The sequence below is a fragment of the Gavia stellata genome, chromosome 21 (assembly GCF_030936135.1).
Source record: "Gavia stellata isolate bGavSte3 chromosome 21, bGavSte3.hap2, whole genome shotgun sequence".
NCBI lineage: Eukaryota > Metazoa > Chordata > Aves > Gaviiformes > Gaviidae > Gavia > Gavia stellata.
In genome coordinates this window covers 4,164,769-4,185,934 of record NC_082614.1, presented here as the reverse complement: position 1 = coordinate 4,185,934, position 21,166 = coordinate 4,164,769, and the positions used below count along the sequence as shown (strand labels likewise).

At 41.1% G+C, this 21,166-nt stretch overlaps 1 protein-coding gene across 1 annotated transcript in view; it reads left to right on the top strand.

Annotated features, from left to right (window-relative positions):
• The window catches only part of CIT (citron rho-interacting serine/threonine kinase), a 73,761-nt gene extending 54,149 nt beyond the window's left edge, over nucleotides 1–19,612 (top strand). Inside the window, exons 26-48 of the mRNA XM_059827950.1 lie at nucleotides 472–665; nucleotides 1,171–1,306; nucleotides 1,699–1,803; nucleotides 3,213–3,353; nucleotides 3,535–3,642; nucleotides 4,340–4,502; nucleotides 4,745–4,909; nucleotides 6,180–6,317; nucleotides 6,594–6,774; nucleotides 6,984–7,075; nucleotides 7,371–7,475; nucleotides 8,338–8,507; nucleotides 9,506–9,586; nucleotides 9,796–9,931; nucleotides 11,219–11,358; nucleotides 12,238–12,330; nucleotides 15,557–15,665; nucleotides 15,786–15,914; nucleotides 16,754–16,834; nucleotides 17,452–17,530; nucleotides 17,648–17,830; nucleotides 18,723–19,026; nucleotides 19,520–19,612. Coding sequence (XP_059683933.1) covers nucleotides 472–665; nucleotides 1,171–1,306; nucleotides 1,699–1,803; nucleotides 3,213–3,353; nucleotides 3,535–3,642; nucleotides 4,340–4,502; nucleotides 4,745–4,909; nucleotides 6,180–6,317; nucleotides 6,594–6,774; nucleotides 6,984–7,075; nucleotides 7,371–7,475; nucleotides 8,338–8,507; nucleotides 9,506–9,586; nucleotides 9,796–9,931; nucleotides 11,219–11,358; nucleotides 12,238–12,330; nucleotides 15,557–15,665; nucleotides 15,786–15,914; nucleotides 16,754–16,834; nucleotides 17,452–17,530; nucleotides 17,648–17,830; nucleotides 18,723–19,026; nucleotides 19,520–19,543 — 3,057 coding nt within the window. The 3' untranslated portion in view covers nucleotides 19,544–19,612. The remainder of the gene's footprint in view (nucleotides 1–471; nucleotides 666–1,170; nucleotides 1,307–1,698; nucleotides 1,804–3,212; nucleotides 3,354–3,534; nucleotides 3,643–4,339; nucleotides 4,503–4,744; nucleotides 4,910–6,179; nucleotides 6,318–6,593; nucleotides 6,775–6,983; nucleotides 7,076–7,370; nucleotides 7,476–8,337; nucleotides 8,508–9,505; nucleotides 9,587–9,795; nucleotides 9,932–11,218; nucleotides 11,359–12,237; nucleotides 12,331–15,556; nucleotides 15,666–15,785; nucleotides 15,915–16,753; nucleotides 16,835–17,451; nucleotides 17,531–17,647; nucleotides 17,831–18,722; nucleotides 19,027–19,519) is intronic.
• The last annotated feature ends 1,554 nt before the right edge of the window (nucleotides 19,613–21,166 follow it).

The following is a 21,166-nucleotide window of genomic DNA, read 5'->3' as shown; positions in this document are numbered from 1 at the left end:
GTCTGGATCACAATCTTTTTGTGATAGCTAGATAATTTTCTGAAAGGCAAAAAAATATTTTAAATCTGGAAACCTATAAGGAATAACTATGCTTCCAGCGGCAATGGCTTAAACCATTTATTGTTTAAGCCTTCCTTCCCAGAGCAGTTGAGTGAATGGAAATTTTTGGTATTTCCCATTGTATTTTTATGCAATTTTATTTAGACATTTTGCACTCTGAAGATACTGTAACTTAGAATTATTCATTTTAATATTGTGACCCTGGAAGCTTCAAAATCTTAATAATGAGAAAGAACTGACATTAACGGCAACCGCAAGTGAATGTATGGAAGCCTTGAAATAAATGGGTTGTGATTTACCAGCTTATGTTTGCTGCCAATTTGCATGTACTGTAATTTAAACGGTAAGGCTGAAGCTTAAAGTGCATGCTTGATGTGGGATGTGAGAATTGATAGGAGGGTTTATTTTTAGACTATGGAGGCCTTGAAGACAACATGTACAATGCTGGAAGAGCAAGTAATGGACTTGGAGGCCCTGAATGATGAACTCCTGGAGAAAGAGCGTCAGTGGGAAGCATGGAGAAGTGTTCTAGGCGATGAGAAGTCCCAGTTTGAATGTCGAGTTAGAGAGTTGCAGAGGATGCTGGATACTGAGAAACAGAGCAGGTCTCTCCCCCCTCCTCCTCCTTTTATTAACTTTCATGAAAATGCTCTATAGAAGCTAGTACAAAAATTATATTTAGAAAAGGATATGGGAGTTGGAACTAAATATAAATTCTTGTGAGGTAGTTCTAAAAATGGTTTATTAGTTAATAGTCATTCACCAGTGATATTGTTCCTTTTGTTTCTTTGCAAGTGATTCGTGGGGAGTGGTATTTATCATTGTAATTTATAAAATGTCTTGATGTATTATCTTTTACTTTATTATATGGAAAAATAGTCTTTGCTCCTAACTGTTCCTGTGGGGTCTTGAAATTTTCAGGCTGTAGTTCTAGCAGGGTCAGGAACAGGGTTATATAATATAAAAGTGTTGCAGCAAACAGTCTGGCTTTGTAAAGTAACATCTTGAATTTGAGGCAAACCTCTGAAAGAGTTATTGATGCTACTGCATGCTAGGAAGAGGTCAAGGCCAGAAAAGAGTTAGGTAACATTATTTTCCATTTTAATACAGAGTGAGAGCAGATCAGCGTATTACTGAATCTCGCCAGGTGGTAGAACTAGCTGTCAAAGAACACAAGGCAGAGATTCTAGCCCTCCAGCAAGCACTAAAGGAACAAAAACTCAAAGCTGAGAGCCTTTCTGATAAGGTAAGTAACTTTCAACCCTAGACTTTCATAATTGGATGAGACAGTTTTCTAGAGATATTACTTGTAGAAATGTAGTCTTGAGCAGCTTTTTCAAGATGTTAGAGCCAATTAAAAAGACTGGAGGTCATAGCCAAAGACCTCGGATTTCCTTTTGAAAAAGACTAAAGCAGAAAGCAGCCTATAGTGCCTGGAGTGTACAATGAAGTCCTTAAAGAACTTGATATATGCATTTGAGCAATGGCATACCAAAATGTTGTTTGGTTGGTTTTCCCCCCTCACAGTAAGTAAAGGATAATTGTATCATTTTTCTTTAGCGTGTGCTTGGTGAAGTTGTGGAATGCTATATTTATTAGTGTTCTGTGTTATTCTGACCATCTATCCCACCTGCTTAGCTCAATGACCTGGAGAAGAAGCATGCTATGTTGGAGATGAATGCACGCAGTTTACAACAGAAGCTTGAGACAGAAAGGGAGCTCAAGCAGAGGCTTCTGGAGGAGGTAACCTTGGAAATTCATGTTATAACTTCAGAAGAATGTTCCACCTTTTGGGGGGGGGGATGACGTTGTGTGATTAGCAGTGTTACACATCCATCCTTCTATATAACTGGGGAGATTAATAAAGTTGGAGGTTTTGTTTTTACTTAAAACATTGCAAAGTGTGCGGCCATGTCTGGGAGCAGTAAAAGTGAACTGCTCCTCAAGGGAAGGTGAGCTGGGAGCCAAGAGTGACAGCAAGTCAGGCAAGGACAGGGACCTTGCAGCCAGTGGGCACAGCCCCACAGTACCTGAATAAGAAGAGCAGAGCAGGTTTGGTGAAGGCAGTCAGGTTCAGCCAGCAGCCCAGTTATCACCACAGAAGCCTGTAGTGATGAGGCACATCCTAAGACCGGTCCGCAAGGCAAGGTCTGTGCCCAAGCATTCTTACAGCATTCTTACAACATAGCTCTGACCAGACCAAGTGCAAGGACCATAGCTTAAAAACAGCTCTGGAGCCAGTGTGCTGAGGGTGCATGGTGGAGGCCACAGGTGAGGCTTCTCACAGCTCTTGTTTTATAATTTAGCTTGGTTCACAGAAGTCTGATCCAAGGTTACACACCTGCACCATATCTGTGAGACACTGAATGCAGGCAGCCAGACCTGCGTAGTAGGGGAAGAGGTTGCAGAGGAGGATTTCAGGGGAAGGGTGGTTATAAGCAATTAAACAGGGCAATTAGAGCCTTTTGGTGTACTTGGGGTACTGACAAGTTATCCCAGAGTTGAGAACTCCATTATGCAACACTGTGAAAGATTTTTGGCTCTTGCTTCATAACATATGAGCGTTAATAGTTTTTATACTCAGGGACTTTCTCATCAAGAAAGTATAAAACCTGAAATAATTAGGAGTAGTTTATCATGTGCCCCTTTCTGTTGTTGGAGACAAAGATGTAAAGAATTGGATATAATTTTCCTTATCTCATATGACTACAGAGGCAGGAGTTTATCCTGGTTTATAGGAAAGGTTTCGGGGTTGGTTTTTTTTTTGTTATTACAAAGTACTGAGACGGCTTCTGGTGATTGTATAGAGAGCCTGAGAAAATGGCATTGAGAAAGTCTTCATGTATGTGCAGTCTTATTAATGAGATTTTAAATTTTTAAAAAAGCAAATAACTTGGAGTTGAAAGAAATGGTGTTGCTACAGATTAATATAAATACACTACATAGAAATGCTTGTTTAGTCATAACGTGTTCTGAAAGGAAGGAAGACTTCTAGAATATTGTAATTTTCCAGCTTTTAAAGAATTATCTGTTTACTTTTAAGTTCTGCAATGATGCTTATTTTACAAGGAGTGATAACATTTTAATAGCTTTTATTTAAAAGCAAGCAAACAACCAAACCAAAACACTGGCCTTTGTTTTCCTGTTAACAGCAGGCAAAGCTGCAGCAGCAAATGGATCTGCAAAAGAATCACATCTTCCGCCTAACTCAAGGTCTGCAAGAGGCTCTAGATCGAGCAGATCTTCTGAAGACTGAAAGAAGTGACCTGGAATATCAGCTGGAAAACATTCAGGTGAGGGTGAGGAAACAGTGGCAGGACTCTGTGCTCCCCATCCTAAAACTCCACTCCCTGTGGGGTTTTAGGATGTGATCTACTGTGCCTTATACTATGTTTTAGCTCTGTTCTGCTATTGAGTTATCTGTTTGTTTCTTCTATTAAGATGAAATATCTTATGTGTGTGTGTGGTTCACAGGTTCTCTATTCCCATGAAAAAGTGAAAATGGAGGGCACTATTTCTCAGCAAACCAAACTCATTGATTTCCTGCAGGCAAAGATGGACCAACCAGCAAAAAAGAAAAAGGTGGGTGAAAAAGGTTTGAGAGGCATGGAATTAAATGATGGTTTTGTGATTAGTTACATGTTGTGTATTCATAATACTCTGTTTTATCTTTCTTTGTGTAAGGCAAAAGTGTCCTCATTTAAGAGCATTCTGAGTTGCTGAACGCAAACTTTACTAGGCAGAATGTGTTCTTTGTGGCTTTTCCGGTATTTTGTTATTTCTACAATACTTAGGTTACAACCCAGTAGCTACACCTCAGTGAGGCTGTAGGAATACAGAATTTTAACCATGCTTTTTTTTTAATGGTAAGTATGTATGTGTGTATGAACTTACTGTGTATCTAGAGTGGTTGTCTTGTAGTTACAGCATAGAATTGATTAGTCAGGCGATGTGACTTGTGTCGCATCTTTGTCATAATCCGTTCTGTCATTTTGAATTAAGTAATTTTAATTTTAACCACATATTTTGAGATCCTCTGTTTAGATGCTTTCGGAAACTCAAGGTGTGAGTACTAACAGGTAATGTACGTCCCTCTGTAAATTAATCCATATCTCAATATTTTCTCTCCAGTGCCAATATGAACTAAAAATCCATCCTTACGCATATCAGAATTACCATTAGGCCCTCTGGCCGGACTGCCACTAGCTAGTTTCACTTTGCCTAGTTTAAGCCATCTCTTACTAGGAGTTAGGAGTTGTCTGTGTGTTTCTGTTGCTAGGGCCTGTTTAGTCGGCGGAAAGAGGACCCTTCTTTACCCACACAGGTTCCCCTGCAATACAATGAGCTGAAAGTGGCACTGGAGAAGGAGAAGGCTCGTTCTGCTGAGCTGGAGGAGGCTCTACAGAAAACACGCATTGAACTCAGATCTGCTCGTGAAGAAGGTAGGGGTTAACAGAAAAGGTGAATCTGGAAGGAGACGCACGTTTTTAGTCTGAAAACGTGCCTTTAATTGTATGCCACTATAGCAGTAACATATGTTGTTTAATTCTTATCTACTGCTGTGAAGATGCAATAAGGCTACACTTTTTTCTGCGGGTTGTAACCACTGGTTACACAGAACCACTGCTATGAACTAGTGTTTCATATTGGTTATGTTAATGAGTGGCATTTATCTCGTCTATAGCTGCTCATCGGAAAATATCAGACCACCCTCATCCATCTACTCCAGCCACAGCCAGGCAGCAGATCATCATGTCTGCCATAGTCCGCTCACCAGAGCATCAGCCTACTCCAATCAGTTTGCTAGCTCCACCCTCCAGTCGCAGGAAGGAATCTTCCACACCAGAGGGTAGGTTCTTGGTGAATCTTTCTGTTACTATTTTTCTGTCTTACTATTTCAAAGCTATCTCTTTTTTTTATTATTATTATTTCAAAGCCAGATTTTTTTCATGATAGGAATATTAGATTATAAGTTTTGCTTTTGTTTTTGGTTTAAAATTCACTATTTGGATTATATAATTGATTTCTGAAAACTTCAGCAATAAAGTAATTATTAGCATGAATTGTTTTAAAAGCATTTTTTTCAAAGGAGTATATTTTCTGTACTACTCTCTGCATTGATCAAAAGGATTTATGGTTGTTTCCTTAGCAGTTAACATTTTTGCTTGTCTAAACTGCAGATTTATTCTTCTGAGTAGAAAGATTCTATCAAGACTTTTGGGCAAAGGGAAAACACTTTGGTTAAGCATAAAAGGAAGATATGGGGTCAAAGACTACATTAATATCCTATTAACTAGTAAAAGGGGATACCCTTCCGTATCCTTGAGAATAGAGGGGAGAGGATCCTCAGAAAAAATTAAAGGATTGAGAGCTCTGCTCATTTGTTCTTAGTTAACCAGTATCCAGAGTGAGTGTTGAACCCACAGACTCTGAACTAAAACCTCCAGCCTTTAGCTGGAAAAAGCCAGAACCCACAAACTGGTCCAGCCATCACAGACAGCTGGGGAGGCACAGGGTGCTATAAGGATGGGTAACGTTGGCATGGGCAGATGTCCTCAGAGGCAGATTATGGGCAGGTAAGAGAATCATGTTCATCAGTAAAAGACCATGCCTTGAAGGATAAACTTTGCTCGATATAGATCCACTAAGAGGGATTTTTAGGTATGCTTTAAGATATGCTGGCACTGATGGTTCGCATGAAGGCTGTACGAAGAAGGCCTTCTGCGTATTGGTTACAACAGTAAAGGTGTTGAAGGGTTTGTTAACTCTAAGCAAAATTGAGAGATTAGTTTAGCACATTGTAAGAATTGCGACTGAACGCAGACTTGAAATTTAGCTGGTTTGATTGACATAATCTTGCTATACCAAACATTAGCCATTTCAGTTCTACAGTCTGTTCTCAAGTGGCACATTCTGTGCATCTGTATAAGGTAATTACTGAGGAGGTAATGTAGCTTAAGATGTGCAGATTGCAAAGGAAAATAGTGTCTATGTTCAGCAGGGCTTTGACAGAGATATGTAGTCACTTTTTATTACCTTGGCCTTAAAATGCCAAAACCTACTATAATTTTCATCCCTATCACAGTTTTCATCGTGATAATAAATTTTGTCCCTTCCAGAGTATAGCCGACGCCTGAAAGAACGAATGCATCATAATATCCCACATCGTTTTAACGTGGGGCTAAATATGAGAGCAACAAAATGTGCGGTGTGTTTGGATACTGTGCACTTTGGACGGCAAGCATCTAAATGTCTTGGTAAGAGCAGAGCGTGTGCATAAACAAAATGTAACTGGACGGTAGAATGAAAAAGCATCAGCCATCTAGAACAGATTTTCAGTGAAAGCTGAGGAAGGGACTGAGTATGAAGACTTTGAAACTAGTTGGTGCAAACATTCTACATTAGAAAACATCTGATGGTTTAGAGTAGAAGGAGATTCTTGGAAGAGCTGGGGTTTGTGCGTTAGAAGTTGAGGCAGCTGTGTCATGATTTTTTTGTCATTTAACAGAAGTTTTTCTCTGTCCTTTTGTCAGAATGCCAGGTGATGTGTCACCCAAAATGCTCAACTTGCTTGCCAGCTACTTGTGGACTGCCAGCAGAGTATGCCACACACTTCTCTGAAGCTTTCTGCCGGGATAAAATGAATTCTCCCGGTCTGCAGCTGAAGGAGCCAAGCAGCAGTCTGCGTCTTGAAGGATGGATGAAAGTGCCAAGGTATAAACATGAATCTTGGTGCCATATCAGGTGCTGAAACATTTGGAATAGTTCCTTATATTATCCTGGCTCTTAACAATGTGATAATTGGAACATGCCCATTACAGTTACTTATTACCACTGAAATTTGTCTTTCTGGGAGTTGCATGCTTGTTTTATTCAGAATCCAGGCAGAAAATCCAACACGGCTTTGTGCTTATTTTCTTCAGGAATAATAAACGTGGGCAGCAGGGCTGGGACAGGAAGTATATTGTCCTGGAGGGAACGAAAGTGCTCATTTATGATGCAGAAGCAAGAGAAGGTAAATTAGCCTTTCTAGGAAGAACACTTTTTTTAATCTTCAGATATTGTTTGGTGAGTTTAGAGGCTTAAAGATCATTACTGTTTGCTGTGGCCATAGTTGATTTAGCTAAATTTTCTGTAATAAGGCAACATTGTTGTTTTTCTAGACCCTTAACAGTTTTACTAGCTGGTATGTCATCATAATCCAGCTGTGAAACATCCAGTGTGTATCCACTTCATTTTGCTATCACAGTTATTTTCTTGCTGCTTACTTGTTCGTTCTTTCTTGATCTGTCTCCCCATTCTCCCTGCAGCTGGACAGAGGCCTCTGGAGGAATTTGAGCTCTGCCTTCCTGATGGTGATGTAACTGTTCATGGAGCTGTAGGAGCTACTGAACTTACCAATACAGCAAAGACAGGTGAGAATCTTATGTAGGTGAGGTCAAATGGATTTCATCTGGCTTGCCATCAGTGGGCATTCTGCTTGGCTGACCAGAGTTTTCTCCTTTTAACTTTCACTCTGTAACTGTGTAATTTTGAGGTTACTTCTATTTGAATTAGGTGAATAGGTCAGTCATCTAGATTTAGATACACATAGGCGGTTGCTTCTGTCATGGTAGTTGAACTGCGAATAATGGAAGTAAATTTTAAGAGTTTTGTAACATACTTAAAAGCACTCGGTTTATTTACATTTCTTTTCTCAATGCTCTCTATCAAGTGTGAAGTGTCATAATTCATGCCACCATTGTGCTCTAACCAGAAAGTCATTAACTTAGAAATACTGTGGGGTGTATACAGTATCTTATTATGAAAAAAATGTTGATGTTTTGATTTGTATGTATTGAATAGAACTGATGAAAGATTATGTATGTCTTGACTTTAACATTAAAGGATACAGATTGTTAAAAACAAAGGTTTCCATAACCAATTTTTACAGATTTTTCTTGAACAGCACAGAGAAAACTTTAGTCAAGTGGCTGTTTTTGTACTTTTTTTCCACAATGGTATTTCCTTCCCTTTTGAATAAAAGGCAAGAAATTATTTTTATTTAGTAGAGACAGCATTGTATGCATGGATTGCATACATCCAGCTAATATTTAGCTTTATGTAGCTAGCCTGTGCAGGACCTGTAAAGGAGAAACCTATGTATAAATTGCCATGGTAACACGTCACGATAAATACAACTTCTCTCCAATAAGGCTGAAAGGTGTTTGATTTTAAGTCCACTGACAATATTCCAAAAACTAATCTAAGTCTTATTCTATCTATATAACATCTCAGATGTGCCATATATCCTAAAATTGGAGTCTCATCCACACACCACTTGCTGGCCTGGTAGAACACTCTACCTGTTAGCACCCAGCTTCCCTGACAAACAGCGCTGGGTCACAGCACTGGAATCAATAGTGGCAGGTGGGAGAGTTTCCAGAGAAAAAGCTGAGGCTGATGCTGTGAGTATAAAAGTTTCATTTAATAATAAAATATTCTGGGAGGGAGCAGAGTTTTGAAAAATATTTTTTTCGGTATTTGACATACTGAGGTTTAACTGAAGGTAAGTTATTACTTCTGCCTTATGATGTACAATATGAGTACCAGAACCAGTTCACTGTGAGACTGATGCTTTATATTACAATATCCTTCTTTAGACTTGGGGAGTGTAGTATAAGAGGATCCCAAAATTATCTCTCTCTAATTCCAGCAAACAGAAAAGGAAGAAAGAGCAGTTAGGACATGGTTTAAATCCAGTCTCATAATGTACCACATGGAATGAGCAAACCTTGAAAGAAAGAAACAAGGAAAAAAACTCCCTCCTCTCCCATTCTTACAGAGTCAGGGTTGTTTTGTTTCTTGGGGGGGAGGTGTGTGTGTGTGTGTTTTAGTTTAAGTTTTATTCCTGATAAGAGTAAGAGGTTAAATTGATTTGTTTTGGATAGCCTTTTTCATCACTGTTGCACTGATAACTCTCTGTTTTCTGATAAAGGGAGATTTGATTCTATGGCATTGCATATTAGAATGCTAGCTCTGGAGGTAGGGACTATCTGACTAGCAGGAAATCATCTCTTTTCTCATGCTAGCATTCCTTTTGTCTCTGAGAAAAATACATGCTCCCACCAACTTTTGGGAGTTTTTTTTAATCCTTCCCTTAGGAAAATTTCACTGCTCTGTTGCAGGAGACTGGGGCGAATGGAAAGGATAGGGACAACAATAGGTTCTGTCTGAGTTAAGGTTAGTTCGGATCGGTTTGCCTGACTGTGTTTCAGGTAGATAAAAGTTTAATAATTTTTTGTAGGAGGTATCCCTGCAACTTCTAGCTTTATGAGAAAAAGAAATCTGTGCCAAGCTTTTTGCCTGTGCGAAACGATGACCTTACATTGTTAAAATACTAATAGAGAAAGAAATGAAGATGAACTCAATTAAAAAAAAAAACAAATCTTTTTGTCATTTGCAGAAATTGCTTGGAAACTCTCTGTTGAAGCTAGAAGGTGAAGACCGTTTGGATATAAATTGCACAATGCCCTTCAGTGACCAGGTAATGACAATGTTCAGTTGGGCTTTTCTGAGTATTGGGTATTTCATTCATGGAAATGGTATCTTAACAGCAATATGTGTAACTATAGACTTGTTTGTTGTTTTGTTTTTTCTCTTCACTGGTAAACAGTATCGTCCAAGTTTGCTCTTAGAGCATTCCTTGTTCTCCTCATGTAGTGCCTTTTTTTTTTTTTCCTGTTGTCACTGTAGGTGGTACTGGTGGGTGCAGAAGAAGGTCTCTATGCTCTGAATGTACTGAAGAATTCCTTAACGCACATCCCAGGAATGGGTGCTGTCTTCCAAATTCACCTCATCAAGGATCTGGAGAAGCTACTCATGATAGCAGGTAGGGGGCCTACGTATTACCATTTGTCCTGCAGTAAATATACAGTAGTTGCTTTGTACTGCTAGGAGGACTGCGGTGCCAAAGGGCCGGGCTTTCCTTTAGATTTATTACAGTCTTTTTTCTTTTTTTTTTAATCAGTATATTGCCAGGAATCAATTACTGTGGTTAACACAGTATTGTCTGAGGTTTTCTTGTAAATGAATATTTGAATGAAGGCTCTGTTAAACCTTTATGAAAAAATGATTTCTCAGTTTCCATAGCTGAGGGAGGGAGGAACCAGAGACAAGACAAAACATTGCTAGCTTAGGGGTTAATCATCATTTTAAGTTCAATTTAAAAAGCGTTGAGCTGATCAGTGAGCACATCTCTTCCTAATTACTACATAACCTTTCTTTTTAACATAGTTAACCATTTGAGGACCATGATGTGATCACTGTGGCCTAGGGCCAACAACTCTTAACCTCTCTTGCTCTAAACACTAATGCATGTAACAAAATTGGGACTTCTTTCATGGTTTGTTTAAGATTCCCTTATGAAAGGAACACCAGCTTTAATCTCTCCATCTGTGGTTTTGCAGAGATAATCCTTCCTACACTGATGTAGGCATGCTGAACATTAGGGCGTATCTGCATCTGAAAGCCCAAATTATCAAGTGTCTATATGACATTTGTAGGGAATGAAAAACAAATTCTCTCTCTTGTTCTGTTTGTTCTGCATTTTTCCCCTTGTAGAGATTTAAGGTGTCCATGCTTTATTTGTTTCAGGGTGGTAGAGAAAAAAGCAATTGGAAAAAGAAAATCTCACACAAAACTAGAAGGCTATATTACTGTGTCGCTAGACTTCTGAGAGGAAATGGGCTTGGTCTATAATGCAGTTTATTAGGGCATTTGTTGGGAATCCACTACCGGTTCTGTTGGCACAGAGAGGCTGAAGCATCTTTTACTTTAAGGAGTTCTGAAGGGTAAAATAAAACTTCCTGGCTAATTTTGAATATTGTCCTAATGAGGCCACTGTTATTGTGATCTACTAGACCTTAGCAACACTAATAATCCATGGAGAGAATGGTTGTTCTCCCAGTGGATTTACTGCCTGTTGTGTGGTTGGGTTTTTCTAAGTTTTCTGTTTCACTTTTGATAGGAATAATATGGAATGACTTCTACATCGTACATTGTGACTGTTACCACAGTAACAGCCTGTAATGATAAGCTGCTGCTTAGGTAACAGAACAGACTTTTGTCCAGAATAGGGAGTTTTCCCTTGACGAAATGTAACCGTTTTTGTTCCCAGGAGAAGAAAGGGCCCTGTGTCTTGTTGATGTAAAGAAAGTGAAGCAATCTTTAGCCCAGTCTCACCTCCCAGCCCAGCCTGATATCTCACCAAATGTCTTTGAGGCTGTCAAAGGATGTCACCTTTTTGCTGCTGGCAAGGTAGGACACAGCTCTCTCGTGCCCCCAGACCACCCTTTAGACTGCACTGAGTTTAATATTAATGAAATTGGCATCTTTATTTCCCTGGCAACAAATCCAAGGTCTATATTCTTGTTTTAAATCTTTTTCTTCAAATAAGAAGAGTATAGGGGCTGAAGAGAGGCTGAGCTGGAGACAGTATGGAGGATTGACTACTAATATGAATAAATTCAGTCAGGATGACATGATGGTATAGCCTAAACTGCTACATAATAAGAAATACAGCACAGTATGTATAACTGCCTCCTCGCAGTTGGCTTCAATTTTGAGATTTATAATTAGTGAATTCCGTCCACTGTCTGTTCTTGAATGTCATGTAACAGTTTCCAGGCTAGCAAATTTACTTAGGTGTTTGCATCCCTTGATAACTCTTGATATTTACATTAATTCCCAGTTTTAGTATGGAACATTCAGCCACAGCAAAAATTCTCATTAACAATTACTTCTACAGACGATTTTGATAACAAACTGAACATCGTTCATTTCAAAGTGATGTTTAAGATAACAGTTTCAGGGGGTAAAATTTAGATCTAATCTGTATGAATTTCTTATCCCTTTTAATGAAACATTTTTCTGTGGAAAACCTTTGAATTGTTTATTAACTTCTTTCAAGTATAAAAGAAATCATAGAAGCAGTTCAAATTCACGTTCTCTTTTGAGAATGTGAAGGGGCTTTTCATTATTTCACTAATTCACAATAACTACCCTATTAAAATTGTACTTGCTTATCTCTGCAAAGTTCTTTTTGTGGCAAGAGGTACTCAGATCTGTTTCACATGCTCAGCATTAGAATTTACTCTGTATTACCATCCTGAACTATGCTTGTAATCTGCCTTACAGGTTGAGAATGGTCTTTGTATCTGTGCAGCCATGCCCAATAAAGTGGTTGTTCTGCGATACAATGAGAGCTTGAGCAAGTTCTGTATCAGAAAGGTAAGCTTAGTAATTCCCTTCAGTAGCTAAGGTAATTCATATATTGCACTAAGACTTTGCTTCGGAGCAAACATCTAAAACCTTTTTGCATGCATAAGAACATTTGTTTGCCACTAAAATGATAATAAATGTGCACTGACTAAAATTGGAGTAGGCAGCAATTTCCTTTAATAAGAGTTGGCATATTTGGAGAGATGCAGAACAGAACTGTGATTTTTTTGAGATACTGGACTCAGCTGTAATCATACCCTTGCTTATTTACCCAAAGAAGGCTTTCTTAATTATCCAGCAGTGTTCCCTCACCTCTGCTGTCTTTGGAGAAACCCATAACAAATGACTTCTCTCTTCTTTGGAGTTAAGGAAGCAATGGGTATCCGAATTTGTTTACTGTACCAGTGAAAATCAAAGGGTATTTGGTATGATTCCATCACAGGATAGGCAGCTGTTTCCTATACTTGCCCTGATATATGTGTACTTTCTCCTGACCAGCAAACAAGGCAGTAATATGTGGATCTCGTGTGGCTGTGTATACACCTCCTCTTTATGTAACCCTGTCTACCTGCAACACTGGTACTGCACGGTACTGGCACATGTGTTGCTTCATTCTTTGCGCGGGAGTGTTGATCTGCTGGAGGGTGGGAAGGCTCTGCAGAGGGATCTGGACAGGCTGGATGGATGGGCCAAGGCCAAGTGTATGAGGTTCAACAAGGCCAAGTGCCGGGTCCTGCACTTGGGTCACAACAACCCCATGAACTGCTACAGGCTTGGGGACGAGTGGCTGGAAAGCTGCCCGGTGGAAGAGGACCTGGGGGTGTTGGTCGACAGCCGGCTGAAGATGAGCCAGCAGTGTGCCCAGGTGGCCAGAAATAGCGTGGCCAGCAGAAGTAGGGAAGTCATCGTCCCACTGTACTGGGCTCTGGTGAGGCCGCACCTCAAATCCTGTGTTCAGTTTTGGGCCCCTCACTACAAGAAGGACATGGAGGTGCTGGAGCGTGTCCAGAGAAGGGCAACGAAGCTGGTGAGGGGTCTGGAGCACAAGTCTGATGAGGAGTGTCTGAGGGAGCTGGGGTTGTTTAGTCTGCCGAAGAGTAGGCTGAGGGGAGACCTCATCGCTCTCTACAACTACCTGAAAGGAGGGTGTAGCGAGGTGGGTGTTGGTCTCTTCTCCCAAGTGAGTAGCGACAGGACAAGAGGAAATGGCCTCAAGTTGCACCAGAGGTTTAGATTGGATATTAGGAAAAATATCTTCACTGAAAGTGTTGTCAGGCATTGGAACAGGCTGCCCAGGGAAGTGGTTGAGTCACCATCCCTGGAGGTATTTAAAAGACATATAGATGAGGCAGTATGGGATGGTATGAGGTATGTAGAGACATGGTTTAGTGGTGGACTTGGCAGTGTTAGGTTAACGGTTGGACTTGGATGATCTTAAAGGTCTTTTCCAACCTAAATGATTCTATGATTCTGTCATGCATGGCTATGAAAAACAGAAGTATGGCAACTCTTCTTCAGACAGCCAACTGCAGGCATTCCAACCTAAATGATTCTATGATTCTGTCATGCATGGCTATGAAAAACAGAAGTATGGCAACTCTTCTTCAGACAGCCAACTGCAGGCAGATAATACTCTGAGCATCTAACCCACTATTCCTCTCAAAGACAAGTCCAACGAACAGTCATGAATAAACTTCAGATGCTTGTACACATCCAGAAAACAAACAAAATATTAGGGATCTCTCCTCAGAACAGAGAGTTTAAACACTACCCAGAAACTCACCTCCTCTCCAATTCACAAATTAAGGGATGTTCAGGTCAAAATACATATCCCTGTGAGCTTTGGCGGCTTACTTTGAAGGCACTGTTTCAATTTACGGCTTGACTGAGGCTTTTATCCCTGCTGAGTGCTGCACCGGCACTGCTGTAAGGAAGCAGCATCAGCACAGTAATTCAGATGCTGGCCTCCTTGGAAGTAAAGACATGTTTGATGGAGAAGATCTTGGCACAAACGATGTGGATGCCAGCAAACCTGGAACATCTATGAGTATTGTCGCTGATACCAACTCTTGCTCACAATGGAGCAGCAGCCGGCAGGAAACACTGAAGATGTAGTCACCATCCTCTGCTAGTGCTGCCATTCACCACCACAGTGACAAGTGCCTTGACAAGGGCTTACATGCAAAACATGCAAAGGCGTGTTTCACAAGGCAGGTTTTCCTTATCTTCACTAATCCAGACAACTGAATTTAGATCCTAACAAGATGGCAGCAAGCCCAGAATATGCTCTTCTGTTCTGCCAACTAAATTCCCAGATAAACTAGGAATTATGCATGGAATCTTGTCTTCAGAAGATCTGGGGATCTGTGTGTTGTGTCAGGCTAACCTGCAGAGCTGTTGAATCACAATGCAAATCTTGGTGGACGACATACCTGTGTTATGTTGTGCAAAGAAGGAAGGAAGACTGTGTTTGTTTGTCTTTCTTTTGCTTAAGGAGCCATCAAGCTAATTTCATACGTGTTAACAGCTGAGATACTTTGGCAAGCAGATCCTCTCTGTTGGGAGAATGACAGTGATGGACATGCCTACTGACAAGAGTTTTTGCTCCATGGGTTATAAGAGTTTGGGACTTGACTGGGGTCAGTCCTGCTGCAGTTGTCTTAGGATCTTCTGTCTGTCTTCTAGCAGCTGCCCTGATTCCTGGTGACTTCCAGGCTAGGAAGTGATTGTTCTAGCACAGCTACTCTGGAGCTGGGGCAGTTTTGACTGACAGACTTCCTAGGGGCAAGTCTGTCATTCAACCCTAACTGCTCAGTCCTGGTCTTGTATCATCTCCAGACACTGTTCAGACATGCAGTCCCTGGCATGGCTGTGACCTATGGTAAGTAGGGAGCCACTGCCTACTGCTCCAGAAAACTGAGCTACAGAGCAGAAGAATATCTTCCAGACTAGTGTATCTTTCTGGTTCTAGAGGTTCTCAATAGGGTTAGCACCTGGAGCTGAGCTGATATGCAAGTCTATATTCAAGCAAGTATCACTTCCAACAAAACTGAACTTTTCCTTCTAGCAAGAGTACTTTTCCATATGCTTTTGAGAGACCGTTAGCGACTTTGAGGTTGCTGTCTCTCCCTTTTTAAGAGATAAATGTGGCAATATATAACCTTCCAGAATAAGAAAAATCTGGAAACTGTTATAAGGAACTAATATTGGTTCATACTTTCCTCCTTTTTTCCAGGAGATTGAAACCTCTGAGCCCTGCAGCTGCATCCATTTGACCACTTACAGCATCATCATTGGAACCAACAAGTTCTATGAAATTGAGATGAAGCAGTATACGCTGGAGGGTAGGAGACACTTCCTGAGAAGCACACCAAGTGGCTCCACAGATTCTTTTGGTGGGGCTTCTCTAAAGCAGTTTAGAAAAAAAAAGTTGGTGCTGATCAAGCTGTTTATTCTCTTTGCAGAGTTTCTGGATAAAAATGACCACACTTTGGCCTCTGCTGTGTTTGCTGCTTCCACCAACAGTTTTCCAGTCAGTATCATCCAAGTGAACCCAACGGGGCAGAGGGAGGAGTATCTACTGTGTTTCCATGGTTAGTGTTGTATGGTTGTTCAGTTGTTGCACTACATCTGCTCTCTGGTACGTGACCTGTCAGAAGGTACCTAAGTACTGTTTTAAAGAAAAGCTGAACAGAGCTGACTTTCTAGTACCTGGTGATGAATATTTGTTGAAAATTGTGAATCTGAAAGCCCTGGAAGAGTTGTGGCTGGTGGTTTAAACAGTAAGATGCACAGGGCATTGGCACTTAAACAGCACTTGCTGAGGTGCTTTTCGTCAGCTTGCTTTTGGCTTCAAAGTTCTCTGTGTCTGTGGATCCGCTGCCAGGCGTAGGCTTCTGTGCCTAAAGGGAAGGGACTGTAGTCAATGTTAAGTGCAACCAGGTGTTTGATTATCCTGATAAACTGTCAAGGGGTTTTCAAACTTTGGCTTTCTTGTCTGGTTTCCATACAGACAGATGAGACTTTTTAATCTTCTTGTGATGAAATAAAAGAGGGTGTTATTTATTCGTATAGCTGCTTTGTTGGCCCTCTAGGATAGTGTAATGAAAATGCACAGGAAGCCTTCAAAAGCCCACTAGCAGTAATTTTGTGTGAGTTACAGTAGGAGTTTCATAGTCTGTAGATTAAATAATAACCTTGCCTTAATTGGTATAGAGAGACCTAGAATTGCAGTAGCTTTTGGTACCGAAAGTACTCCTATATCTAGCCAATTCAATGTCGATTAGAGTAATTCACGGCACTCTAGGATTTGCAGGATAGTAAGCACCCTGTCCCTGCTAAAAAGCCCAGGGTCAATTGCCTTTGTCCCTTCAAAAATAAATGAATAAAATTCAGGTGCATGCTCGTGACATGACATTCCTTTTCTTGGCAGAGTTTGGTGTCTTTGTGGATTCCTATGGAAGACGCAGTAGGACAGATGACCTGAAATGGAATCGCTTGCCCTTAGCTTTTGGTAAGTGTTGAGGGACATTCACTTGGATTATGGAAATTATTGGAACTGGGAAGCATCCTTGTGGGACAGCTATTCTTTGCTCAGCACTTTCATTTCCTCTTCCAATTCTCCCAGAAACTATGGAGATTTTCCCATGATTTAAGATCATTATAAATCCACATGGCAAATCTTCTGAAGTATAAACAATCTGAGGAAAACTAAACCGAAGTTATATTTCCTTAATGTTCCTAGCCTGACAGTGATTGAACTGGCTAGTGGAATTTTTAATGATGCTTGGAAGTTTCTGAAATAGTTAAGAATATATAATGTCGGTGTGGTTCCCTCGGGCCTTTTGCGCTACCTAATGGGATTTTGTTCAGTTAATAGTCTGTTTGTAATGCTGTTTTCATGATGCTTTGGTTAGTAGAATTCTTGAGATACAGATACTTTCAAAGCAACAGTTCTGTATGGTTGCATCTCCCTATTTAGTAATAGTGTCTATGTCTTATTACAGAAAATATATTCCCCTAGTTTTCCCAAGGGGCTGTGAGGCTTTGTTGTGCTCACTGATGCTTTTAAGAAGTTTTTAGTAGAGAATTTTATTTTGTTTTATTCCTCCCTCTGTGATCCTCCTTCAGCCTACAGGGAGCCCTATCTGTTTGTGACCCACTTCAATTCCCTTGAAGTGATCGAGATTCAGGCACGAGCTTCTCTAGGGTAAGTTGTTCTCTTTTCATTACTTTGAACAGCAAGTGCTGCAAGAATACATGTACTTCCCCGGAAAAGGTACGGTGTTCTCATTGTAAAGACTTTTTTTGCTGCAATTCTACCCAGAACTCCTGCACGAGCCCACCTGGAGATACCAAATCCGCGGTATCTAGGGCCTGCAATTTCATCTGGGGCTATCTACTTGGCCTCCTCCTACCAAGACAAATTAAGGGTGATTTGCTGTAAGGGCAATCTAGTGAAGGAGACCAACAATGAGCAGCACCACAGAGGATCTTCTGCTACACGCAGGTATGATGAAGTCCGTGTGTTATGGTCCTTGTGCACCTCGTAAGCGAACTTTGCTCCGGATGGCTTTTTCCCCCCCCGATGTTGTGGGATGCCCCTGTTCCATTCTTAGAGATAGAGGCTGGCGTTAGCCAGTTACTGTAATGCTGGAATGGAACAAGGACTAGAGTCACTGTTGTTTTAAAATCCAGAAGGCAAAGAAACATTAACTCTGTAGGAGTATGTGGGTAACCTACTTCACAAATGCTTTGTGATCTTTACCTGGTTTATTTTTATGACTTCCAAGCTTGGTGAACTTAGATGCTATTGATATGACACTAAACATCAACTGTCTGTAACCATCTCTAAAGCAAGAGCCCCTTCCTCTTAAGTAACGTGTATGCCTTAGGGAGACAGTGTTGGGAAGTTGTGATACGATCTTGTTCTGTTCAGCAGAACAGTGATGCTTCAGACAGGTGAATACATACTGGCATTGACAGTGCCACTGTGCATTGGGAACTGAGAAATTGAGGCTTGTAGCTCATCCTAACCTGGCCTGAACATCCTGGAGCTACTGAAAATTTTGTATGTGAAAAGGCATATATCAAATTTTAGTGTACTTTTATGTGGAAAAGTATACTGCTTAAGTATATGAAAATGTGTACTTTTGTGGCCAGATACATAGACATGACTTATGTTAGCAATTCATTGTGAGGCACTTTACTGGTGTTGCTAATGTAATGGATACGCAGCTATCAAAATATCTTTGCACTTTTCATCTTGGCTCAGGGAGGTCTGATGCTTTTTCACCTAAACACTGCTGGGTGTTTGGGGAGAGTTACATTTTTGCTAAAAGAAAATGTAACGTGAGGTTTTTGTCGCTCAGCTGTTCGCGTCCATTATTTTTGAATGACAGTAGCCCTAACAAGAGAGGTCCGCCCACATACAACGAGCACATAACCAAGCGGGTAGCATCAAGCCCAGGACCACCGGAAGGTCCAAGCCACCCTCGAGAACCAAGCACACCACATCGGTACCGCGAGGGAAGGACAGAGCTGCGGAGGGACAAGTCACCTGGGCGACCACTGGAGAGGGAGAAATCTCCAGGCCGGCTTCTGAGCACCCGCAGAGAAAGGTCCCCTGGAAGACTGTTCGAAGAGAGCAGCCGAGGACGAATGCCTGTGAGTGGTGCCAGAACTCCTCTTGCTCAAGTCAATAAGGTAAGTCAGGAGCCCGGAGACTTTTTGGTTCTCAGGAAAAGGCATGTACTGCAGAAGAGCTGACGGTACTGTAAAGTACAAGAGCAAATCAAATCTCACCCCCACCTCAACTTCTAGTAAAACAGAGCACATATGATGTAACTCACTGGCCCTTTGATCACCTTCCCTCGTGCTAGTTTTGTAACTGCAAAAGCAGCTTGAATCTGGAACAGGCTAAAGTCCTCCAGATCTGAAAGCAAACTTTGCCAACAGAAGTCCAAGTTATTGAGGACTTGAAGGGGGACAATGTCTGGAAAAAGGAGCGTGGGAGCCTGCTGTGTTCAGAGCGATGCTGACAGTACTTGCCTTTGTCAGAATTATACCACCTAGAAGCAAGCATACAGCACTCGCTCAGCAGTACCAGCAGTAGTTAGGTGATGTACTGCTGCTGGCAGCTGTGCATATGTGAGAAAAATAGGTGCAACCTGTAACTGTCACTTTATTTCCCTGCCAGGTCTGGGACCAGTCTTCAGTGTAAGTCTCAGCTAGACAAAGTTACTCATCTTGATCTGCAGGAAAAAAAAGGAAATATACTGAGTATATGCACTCCACATGTCTGCTGCCCAGTTACCAAAACAGCATTCCTGGGCCAAAGCTCGCTCCGCATCGGGAGACGTGACGCTTTTGAAGATTGTTCGCATCTCAGTTAATTTCTCTGCACTTTCCTGCACTCCTGTTTTTGCACTTTGTACTACTGTTACTCTTTCAAGCAGTTCATGAACTTTTTGTATTCACTTTTGTCCCTAGTAGTTCATCAAGGAAATTAAACGGGACTAGAGTCCCACCCCAGGTCTTTAATGTGGTTAGCACCCCTTACCAGATAATTGATCATATTTCTGAGACATGCTGGGAATTCCTGATGGCCTGGAAACAGAAGGGCCGAGGTGAGTGAGTCTTTCAATAGAAGGTGTGATTGGATATTCTCTAGAGAACACAAGAAAAATTACTTCTGATTAGTCTGTTCACCTGCCATTTCTGAAAGTTATTTTGTTCTCACTAAAATTGCTCTAGAGCAGCTCTGATGGGGAGGGAAGAACCCTGCTTTAAACGATCCCATGTGCCCGGCCCTGAGACAAAGTGCATTACCTATAAGCTACTGGGGTGTAAGACTTTATCCAGGTCTTCTGCATGACAGTTCACTGCATGCTGCTGCACCATCACTGGCTGCTCTCTCCTTTTAGGTTGCTTTGCTGAGTAGTGTATTGTACCTCACTTGTAAATTAACTGAAACCTTTAGATTACGCTGCAAAATAACCGTTAATTACTCTGGAAATTTGGCAACGAAGAGTTAACGAGCCTTATTCTATGACAAGAATTACAGTCACGCTTGTGTTCGCCTCTCAGCATTGAACACGGTCCCTTCAGAAATGGCACCGTAGTCCTGACAGTCCCACGTTCCCCAGAGAGGAGCAGCCCGGGGCTGGCTCTTCCCGTGATCTGTAACTTGTCGTACAGTAAGAACCAAATGTCATGGCACAAGAGGATACTCACAATGAACAGCTTTAGCGGTTACTGAACACACCTTCGCCCTTGCTTCTGCGTATCTAACCTCGAGCCATTTATTGCTTTCTATTCTCTTTTGCTGTGAACATGAAGCAGAGAGCAAATGATTTTCAAAGCCGGTTTTGACCATTCAATCTGCAATAGTAACATTCTAAGTGAACAACCATGTTCTTTACAACTGGAAAGAGCAAAACTGCATCCAATCTTCCCTTGGCCACACTCTTAAACTTCTGCTAGTCCCTTGCAAGCCTGTGCTAACCTGTTCTAGAAACCCATAAAAATTCAAATGCCTGGTCAGTGTCCTTTGGCGAGTTTCATGGATATTGTATTCTGTTCTCTTGTCTGTTGGGTTATTTTAGATCAGATGATTTGGCAGGAAACTTGCTGAATGTTTTTGTCTCCTGGTCTGAATATTTTGAAAGGTCACTGAGATCAGTCTTTAAATCTTTGCATCTCATGGAAGATCTTCAAGACCTCAGAAACGGGCTTGTTGAGTCCTGAAGGTGTATATCTTGTGTCTTGTTTGTGAAATGCTTCCTGCTATAGAAATAGCTCAAAGGACTGTACATATTTACAAGAAACTTTATATTCGTAACAA